This window comes from Cervus elaphus, chromosome 13 (genome assembly GCF_910594005.1).
Source record: "Cervus elaphus chromosome 13, mCerEla1.1, whole genome shotgun sequence".
In the NCBI taxonomy this organism is placed as follows: Eukaryota; Metazoa; Chordata; class Mammalia; order Artiodactyla; family Cervidae; genus Cervus; species Cervus elaphus.
In genome coordinates, this window is record NC_057827.1 from 47,883,566 (window position 1) to 47,893,072 (window position 9,507).

Sequence of the window (9,507 nt, forward strand, 5' to 3'; positions counted from 1 at the left end):
ACAGCTGATAGCCAGTTTGGGACAAATGCCAACTGTTCCCATTTGTCTGAAAAATGTCAAAATTAATTGCAACAACACTTAGTTTTCAAAGAATATTGTTATCTATGGAGAAAGTATATCAACTAAAATCCTAAAAAACAGACTAAAGATAATGGGGCCTCTCTGATTTGAAATATTAGTTTAAAAAAATTTTAGTGTCCCAAAGTATAAGTAAACACATCTCAACAGCTTTACATAGTTTCATATATTTTATTTTTTAAACACTTATAATTTTGCAAGCTAGCAGTAAAATATTGTCCTCGATATTTTACTAATTAGCACCGTATACCTTTTAAAGCTAACTGGAACATTGTTTCAAATGTAAATGATTGTAAAGTAAAATGATCATTTCAAATGTCAAATTAGTCTCAAGTAACATAAGAACCATTAATTATCATTATTTTTGGCTTTATGCACAAAGATGTATTTCAAAGATGAACTTAATATTAGTATCAGTTCTGTCAATCTAACAAATCAAAGTACCACAGTTTAAAGCAATATTTAACCTCTGAAATTATATAATTAAAGAGGTACATAAGAAAAGTTGAGAAATCAGCTATAAAAACACAAGAGACTGCACAACTTTAGAGTCCCTTATTTTTTAGAATGAGGAAAATAATGAAAAATTTCATGGTACAAGTATCAGTTACACATATGGTTTAGTATATGTCAGTATTCTCATGCTTTACTTAAGAGTTTGGCCTTACCAAAAAGCCACCAAAATGTCCAGGATAATTCACAGGGACAGCTGGAAGCCTGAAATAAAATTGCTCAGTGCAAAAGTTCCCAAGCCATTCATATAATTTTAAATGGAAACCTAGACATTTACCTCCTATTTTTGTTTTCATCTGAAAAACCTTTTGAAAACATGGAAAAAAAACTAATTAAACTCAAATTACTTCCAGACATCAGAAAAAGGAGGGATTTTTCAGTTCCTTTTTTCTAATAAGAGCATTCTTCAGAGCTATGGGGTTAAATTCTAAGCTACAATCCACTGCTTACTAGCATGCCTGTTTTGCATACCAGTAGAATCAAGTCCAGTTTTGCCATTTGTGGATAACTATGACAAGATACAAAAGCATGTGTTTGCCATAAATAGCTCTGGCTAACAGCAAACTGCTCACACTGAACAGATCAAATTCTCTATAAGGAGAGCCGCCTGGACCACAGCCAAATTCCACTACTAATCTTTAAGACTGCTATATAAACTTTTTTTTTTAATTTGTGAAATATATTAAGAAATAGTAGCTGAAATTAAAGTCCCTAAACAGGAGAAGTATTATTAAACTTTTGAAGGACAACATTTTATAAATTATTTTCATTATGACCAAATAGGCAATAAGAGCTTCCTGTTTCTTCTACTGGTCAACTACTTAGAAATGTAAACGTGAATTAAAAAAATAACTATGCTAATTTATCCAGAGAACTAATCAGATACTGAAGAGTATGTCAAAGTGCAAAAAATAATTCCTGATCACCATATTAATACATAAGGAAATAAATAAAGCTTATAAAAGTATACCTCTGTAACAATATTTTATATTAGCTTTAGAATTATTTTTTAAACCAAATAAAATCAACAAACTGGAAAATATCATGCAAGAATGTTGTACAAAAAAATTCTTAAATGACCAGTGCAGAGATTAATAATAGCTGTTTACCCTAGGAGTTGCTTCACATGGTATTTTGCAAAATGTCCAAGGAAAACAAGGCAACCGTTCTGTAATATGCCACAATTTTTATTGCAACGTGGCCATTTTTGTGAGGGTGGGGAGTTTGATCTCAAAAACAATGTTCCATTTAAGGCTCTTTTATACAGAAATTGCCATCATGACTGACACTCAAAATATCTTTAGTGTTGCAAGACTTACATAGTAAACATAAAACTCCTACATGTATTCAGTAGTGTACACTCAATGGGGAAAAAAAGGCATTAATAACAGCTATTTCTTTTAAGAAGATACTCAGGAAAAAGGAATGAACACTGAGGTACTAGGATGAGCTGATGACACAGTTAACACAACTTAATTGGCATTCCTTTTCTGGTGGGGGATTAAATTTATTACAAAAAAAGTGCTTTTAATGCATAGTGTTATATCCGTGCTGCCATGTTACAAAAAAATAGGCTTGCCAAGGCAGGTGAGGTGTATGAATGCTCAAGCCTCACAGAACTGCAATCAAGTGCAACTATCAGTAATACTGAATAAACTTTACCATCTCACCAGTGGATAATATTTTGAAGGCATTCAATTAGCTTAACCCTTTGTAGTGTTCTAAGCTATTCACATTGACAATCACAATTCACTGTAGTGTTTGCTGCAAAGGAGGCATATACCCAGTTGTTTTGGCTAAAATATGATGGGAAGGCATTCCTTGGGTTCTACATAAAAATAACAGTATTAAACAGTCTAATGGCAATCACTGATAGGCTGCTTACATGAATGATATTTCCTTCATTCATTGTGTTGGAAGGACCCAGTGGGAAAAGAAAAAAAAAAAAAAAACCTAATACTATTCCAATTGACTGAGCTGGAGAAATGGAAGCTCCTTAAGATCCAGATGGCACTTGACTGATTTATAAGGGTTTTCCTTCAAGTGAAACTACTACATTGCCTCCCAATTTCTCTCCAAGTGTGGAACGGTCCTTTATATCATCCAAGCCATTTACTTGCCACTCATGTTTTATACCTAAAAAGAAAAAAAAATTATCCAATTACTTTATTATAATTAAGAAGGAGCAATTCTTCTGCACAAAACAGTCAATGCTTGTACCTGTAAATTTCTTTTTAATGGCATCTTTAGAGCTAGCATATATCATCTTGCTTTTTAAAGGCGCACTTTCAGGAGCCCTACAGGGGAAAAAAAAATTGTTGAATCCTATTTAAAAGAAAAACAAAGGCAAAACTGACTATGTTAATAATCCTTGCATTTTAAAAGTACTTTTTTCTTTTGTTTTTACACACCAGAATATAAATACTAGGTCTTCTTTCTTAGACTCTTTTGTTTCGTATGTGGCATCGTACAAAGCATATCGGCAATCATTCAGAGGTAGCAACTTCACAAAAGATGTGTAGGGGTCCTCTACAGTATCACCAATGTCACCCACCAAGATCTGCTTTGCTTCCTCTACAATTATTTGTCTTTTGTCATCGCTTAAACAGAAGAGAACTGCTTTCTTTCTTTTTTTGATCTCCTCTTGTGTAGAAGATTTCCTTACTTTCATATCATTAAAAACTTTGATGACTTCATCATTCACTGTAACTCCAGAAGCCTGAAAGTAAAAAAAGGACAGAAATTCAGAACAAGTAATTCGGTTTTAACCAAAATTATTGTTTGCTCTAGAGGATTCACTGTAGTCTGGACATCAAAAGTTGCATCATACCATGCAAGCCGTCTCATCGGATTTGCCACATTTTAAGTATCAGTATACGATGCACCTAAGGGTTCTAACTCACCCTGTTCCATTCATCCTTTTTAAAAAAGGTGTGGGGAGGTTGAAGCAAGTGGAAGGTAGACGGAAAGGGACAAATACAGGCTGTCCCATCCCTGAAATGTTTCCTATTTCACTGGGTGATGTCAGAGCTTCAGGAGCAGCAGCAAAAATACCTTCTGTATTGTGTCAACCCGGCAGGCCTTAAAAAAACACTTTTGGATTTCAGTTAATGCTTCTACTATTTTTTTCTTTAAAGTCATCCTAGCCAGTGCCGTTTCCTCATAAGGAAAGAGAATCAAGTGTGAACTCCAAACCGCCCACGGCTACAACATAATTGCCTCACAGCTCAAATGCAGGCACTTCAAAACTAACGGATCGCGTGTAAAAAGCTTTTTACGGCGAGAAAGCATTTTCAAGAGTTTTCCCACCTCCTTAATCTCCCGCTAAGGGTTTTATGACAGGCCCTCAAGACCCTCAGCCTTCAGCAAGGGGTTTTACCGCACAAACCGAATTGAGAGCGCGCGTGGGAATAAAATAAGGAAGCGAAGGGCAAAGGCGGCGACCTGGGTGGGGTAGCGGGGGAACAGCTTGGCGGACCCTCCCGCGGCCCCGGCCTCCGCCCGCGAGGCTCAGGCCTCGACCCCCCGCGCGGCGCCCCCTGCCCGGGCCCTCCCCGCCCCCAGGAATCCGAAAAGCGAACTCGCCGGGCCTGACGGCGAGAGGGCAGGCCCGCCGGGTGGAGAGAGAGCAGCGGGGCCGCAGCGCAGGAATGCCCACCTTGGAGGCCGAAATCAGGTTAAAATGGCGGCCTCAGGTCCAGGGCCCCGCGGAGCCGCGCGGGAGGCTGCACTCTCCACGCCGGGGCCCCCCGGGCCCCCCGACCCCGCGACCCCCGGCCGGCGCGCCCGCCTTACCATAGTGCCCTCGGCGGAGGCTGCGGCGGCGGCTCGGGCTCCGGCGGTGTGGCGCTGCGAGGAGAAGGAGGGGGCAGGCGGGCGGCGGCGAGTGCGGGGCACGCCGGGAGTGCGGCCCGAGAGGCGGCGGCGGCTCGGGGGGCTGCGGCGCGGGCGGGGCGGTCACGTGGGCACGCCCCGGGCCGGCCCTCCCGCCTGCCGGCCCTCCTCACCCCCCGCGCGTCCTCGGCCTGACCCCGCGCGCGCTCGGCGGGCCCCCGCGGGCTGTGCATCCGCGGTGGGAGCCGCGGGCCTTGGCGGGGAGGTCTCCAACCCCGGGGCACCATCTGTCCGGTCCAGCCGGCTCCCGGGAGGGCGTTTCCACCCTGCCTCCCGAGGGCCAGGCCTCTGCTCCCGGGGTTGGGCGTGTGTGAGGCGAACGGCGCTCAGGGTGTCTTTTATTCGTTTGTGGTTTCCATTGGATGCCTACGTTGTGGGTCTTTTTGGAAAACCCCCGTCAGAGATGGAGAAAATTATTTAGATCTCCTTCCATCAGTTCAGTGAGAATAAACACTGGGGCAGAGGTTAACCTAGATGATTGAATTACTCAGCAAAAACAAAGGATAAACAGAGGTGGGAAATCACTTTCTAAAAGTCTAAGGTTGAAATAATAACAATATGGGGAAATTGGGGTAGTATTAATAACATCCTTTAGTAATGTTCTTTTATATATTATTAGACTTAGTAGGATTGTACTCTCTGCTAATAGTCTTTTCCTCATGAGGCCCCCATGTTTGACAGCTGGCATCAAATAAGTGGATCCAAGAGTAGAGATTCCTCCCTTTTTGGCGATCACAACCTTTTCTAGCAAAACCCATGTGACTGAGCCAAGGTTCTTCTCTAACTCAACCTTTTTGATGCTTATTACAAGTATCCATTGCATTTATCGCAGAAAAAATTGTCACCGTATACTTTGAGGAAATTTTACATGAAGATTCAATGTTTTATGAGTTTATAATGAAAGTATTTAAATGAAACATTTTATGTGGTTATGTTTAATACAATGAAAAATTAATAAACTGTTTCATTCATGAGTTTTGGGGCTGATTTATATCACCTTTTCTCCTAGACATTTATCATTTTCACCTTTCTTCATTTGTAAAGTTGGCAAAATGAATTTAAAACTCTGATTAAAAAAAAAAATTTAAAAAAAAAAATAAAACTCTGATTAATAACTAAATTATTTTCAAGTGAAGAAGACTGGCTCTAAAAACGTAGAATTGTTAATGACTAAAACTGTTGGAAACAAAATAGTCCAGATAAACTTCAAGGTGAACTAAGCCAGAAGTTCAGGGTAAGAGAGCTAGGAGCTGAGAAACTAGTATTAATCTTGGCACTGCCCCATCTCTATAAATTGGAAGGACTTTCAACCCTGCAGACCTTTTTCATCTGTTTTATAAGCTGTGGTTGTTGCTTAGTCGCTGTCTGACTCTTCTGCAACCCTATAGACTGCAGCCTGCCGGGCTCCTCTGTCCATGGGATTTCCCAGGCAAGGATACTGGAGTGGATTGCCGTTTCCTTCAGGGGATTTTCCGGACCCAGGGATTAAACCCAGGTCCTCTGCATTGCAGGCTGATTCTTTACCACGCAGCCACCTGGAAAGCTGCTGTGATTATCTCTGAAGTCCTTTCCAGCTTTAAAATTCAGTTTCCTAGTGTGCCAGTGTTTCTCAGGAAATGGTGTGTGTGTTCTTAGGATTAAGTAAATTTAGGGATGGAAAATCATAATGAGGAGGGTTATTCCCTAGAATCTGCCTGTAATGCAGGAGACCTAAGTTCGATCCCTGGGTCGGAAGCATCCCCTGGAGAAGGAAATGGCAACCCACTCCAGTATTCTTGCCTGGAGAATTCTATGGACAGAGGAGCCTGGCAGGCTACAGTTCATGGGGCTGCAAAGAGTGGGACACAACTTTAGCGGCTTAACATGCACCTACAGGTACTCAATAAATGATAAAATAACAATTTTAAGATGCTTTAGTGCTAGAAAGAGAACAAAAAGGAAGCACCTCAAGACTATGAGACCTTTATACATGCCCTTGTGAGGCCAGCTCTTAGGACGTAGAAACCAGTAACAACTCTTCACACCTGTTATTTATAACCAGAACTTACCAGCGCTTACTAGAGAGACAGCATTACCAAGCATTGCTGCATGAATTTTGGCCCCTGTGTGGTGGAGGGATCTGAGTGTCAGACACCATGTGTGTCAGTTTCCTGTGGCTGCTTAACAAGCTACCACGTTCTAGTGGCTTAAAATGACACAAATTTATTCTTACAGTTCTGAGGGGCAGAAGTGAGAAATGACTCATGGGACTAAAAGCAGCACTTCATTGCTTTTGAGGCTGTAGGAGGAAAATCTGTGTCCTTGCCTTTTCCAGTTTCTAGAGGCTGCCCACATTCCTTGGTTTGTGGCCCCCAGACAGCAGCACCATCACTTGTACCTCTGCTTCTGTCGTCATATCCCTGATTCACTCTCTCCTGCTTCCTCTTACATCGCTAAGAACCATTGTGATTACTTTGGATCCACTGGATAATTTGGGATAATCTCTCATCTCAAAATCATGTACTGAATCACATCCGCAAAGCCCTTTTGGCTATGTAGGGTAACATTCACAGGACAGGGACATGTTTGGGAGGCAGTTACTCTGCCTACCACGCCACATCTGTTCTCTTTAGCCATCTCAAGGCCGAAGTAAAGATTAACAGGTGGGACAGACGGACCCTAAACAATACTGTGTGCATGCAGGCCAAGTTGTTGCCGTGGTGTCCAACTCTTTGCAACCCCACGGACTGTAGCCCTCCAGGCTCTTCTGTCGCTGGGATTCTCTAGGCAAGAGTACTGGAGTGGGTTGCCATGGCCTTCTCCAGGGGATCTTCCCGACCCAGGAATTGAACCCACATCTCTTATGTCTCTGTATTGGCAGGCGGGTTCTTTACCACCAGTGCCACCAAAACTCTAATTCTCCATTTCTAATTTCCAGCTGCAAAAAATCATAGGAACTAAGTGAAGGTAGCCTCAAAGAGGATGGATCTGAAAGGAATCTCAGCTCTAACAAGGCGGCGATGTAATCCCGAGCCATTTACTTAATTGCTCCACAGCTGTTTCCTCACGTGTGAAATGGGGATTATGTTACCACCTCCCTCTCACGGTTGTGGTGAGCATCAGGTGAAATAGGGTATGTAAAGCTCCTTCCAGTACAGAAAAAGGAACCCTGGGGCTATTACCCCCAGTACAGAGTGAAGGGGAGAGCTTGACTTTACCAACACACAGGCAGCAGTCATGAGGCAATCCCAGACCTCACTGTTATTGATTTGTAAGGCTCAGCTAAAGATTTCTGTTTGCTGAAGATTTCTTAGAAAATTGGAAAAGTGAACACCCCTTAATGCATATTCTTCCACGAAGCAGACAATATGGTTCCTGTGGCATATAAAAGCTCAGAATGGTTTTTCAAGTCTTTTTTTTCCTAAAATTGATTTATTTTAACTGGAGGTTAATTACTTTACAATATTGTAGTGGTTTTTGCTGTACATTGACATGAATCAGCCATGGGTGTACATGTGTTCCCCATCCTAAACCCTCCTCCCACCTCCCTCCCCATCCCCTCAAGTCTTGACTGAAGCGATGCATCCAGAAGATTATGTAGATACATTCTGTTCAAGCCCCACTCCCTGTCAAGACACATCATATTCAGCTCCCACAGCCACTTCCTGACAAAGATAAATGTAAACGTAAAGATACTCATCACTTCCAAATGTACCTTTCCACCCACATGCCTGCTTCATCTGACATCTTCATAACCCACGCCTGAGCTAAAAGACTGGTCAGGAGGCAAGTCATGCATTTTTCTAAATCCAAATTTGAACTTAGAACTAGAATATAAACATAATGGGAAATGTGTGTTGGAGTCTGATCTCTGTGACTCACTCCCTCATCCACAAAATTCATTTTGAGTCTTCCATGTCTCATCTTCAGTTCTTTCTAATTTGGGAAAATGCCCTCACAATAAAAGAACTTAGCGTCTATGTCCAGGAAAGAGATGATGAGGTACAGGGTAGCAGCAGTGAAATACACTAAGTAGTGAAATGTAGTTCAAAATGGTCTCAAACTCTAAATTTATAAATGCTGCTGCTGCTGCTAAGTCGCTTCAGTCGTGTCCGGCTCTGTGCGACCCCATAGACGGGAGCCCACCAGGGTCCCCTGTCCTTGGGATTCTCCAGGCAAGAACACTGGAGTGGGTTGCCATTTGCTTCTCCAATGCATGAAAGTGAAAAGTGAAAGTGAAGTCACTCAGTCGTGTCTGACTCCCAGCGACCCCATGGACTGCAGCCCACCAGGCTCCTCCATCCATGGGATTTTCCAGACAAGAGTACTGGAGTGGGTTGCCATTGCCTTCTCCGTTATAAATGCTAGTTTCCATTTATTTACTCACAAGCACATTTATCAGATCCACATATCAGTTATTTCTAATGTTGACTGAATTCATGATAATAAGTAGCAACTGGTTATCTAAACTATACAAACCATACAAAAACAGCATCTGAGAAAAGAAACTTGCTTGTAACTTATTTAAGGTGCAGAGCCTTTGTTTAGCTTACTTTATTACAAAAGTTGTGGATTTTTATATTCTAGAGAATCATACAGAAATGTAATACAGAAAAAATGTAATATACCTACACTGTATGTTAACAGACATGAAGAAGAGTAGGCAAGAGATCAAAAACCAAATCAAGAATGAGAAGAGTTTGTTCATTTCATTTATTCATTCATTCCTTCACATCATTTACTGAGAGTTTCTGCCAGGGTAAAGAATACAAAGGTAAGAATAACAAAATTCCCGCTTTGAAGAAAATAAGTTTTTCAAGGAAGCCAGTATATGGAACAATCCAATGCATGCTCCAATGGGGTACATACAAGATGCTTTGGAAACACAGAAGATGACCATCAGCTCAGTTTGGAGCAAGTTGGATCTGAAGGGACAAGTGGAAGCTGACTAGGCAGATAGAGACAGGGCAAAGCCTCAGTAGCACCAAAATAAAGCACAAGAAGCCCCAAGTTGTTAGCTACAACTGGAGCCTGTGCCCTTGG

The 9,507-nt window shown here is 41.8% G+C and overlaps 1 protein-coding gene across 2 annotated transcripts; it reads right to left on the reverse strand.

The window, feature by feature from the left end:
- Positions 1-229: 229 nt before the first annotated feature.
- On the reverse strand, positions 230-4,791 carry CFL2 (cofilin 2). Of its 2 annotated transcripts, none has more exons than XM_043921981.1 (4): positions 4,387-4,791; positions 3,003-3,310; positions 2,812-2,888; positions 230-2,727 (listed from the first exon to the last, which is right to left on the reverse strand). In XM_043921981.1, exons 1-4 carry the CDS (start codon positions 4,387-4,389, stop codon positions 2,615-2,617), a joined length of 501 nt encoding a protein of 166 aa, XP_043777916.1. In that variant the 5' UTR covers positions 4,390-4,791; the 3' UTR covers positions 230-2,614. The 2 variants fall into 2 exon arrangements, with proteins under 2 accessions (XP_043777916.1, XP_043777918.1); XM_043921983.1 differs by lacking the exon at positions 4,387-4,791 and adding an exon at positions 4,250-4,340.
- Between the last annotated feature and the right edge of the window lie 4,716 nt (positions 4,792-9,507).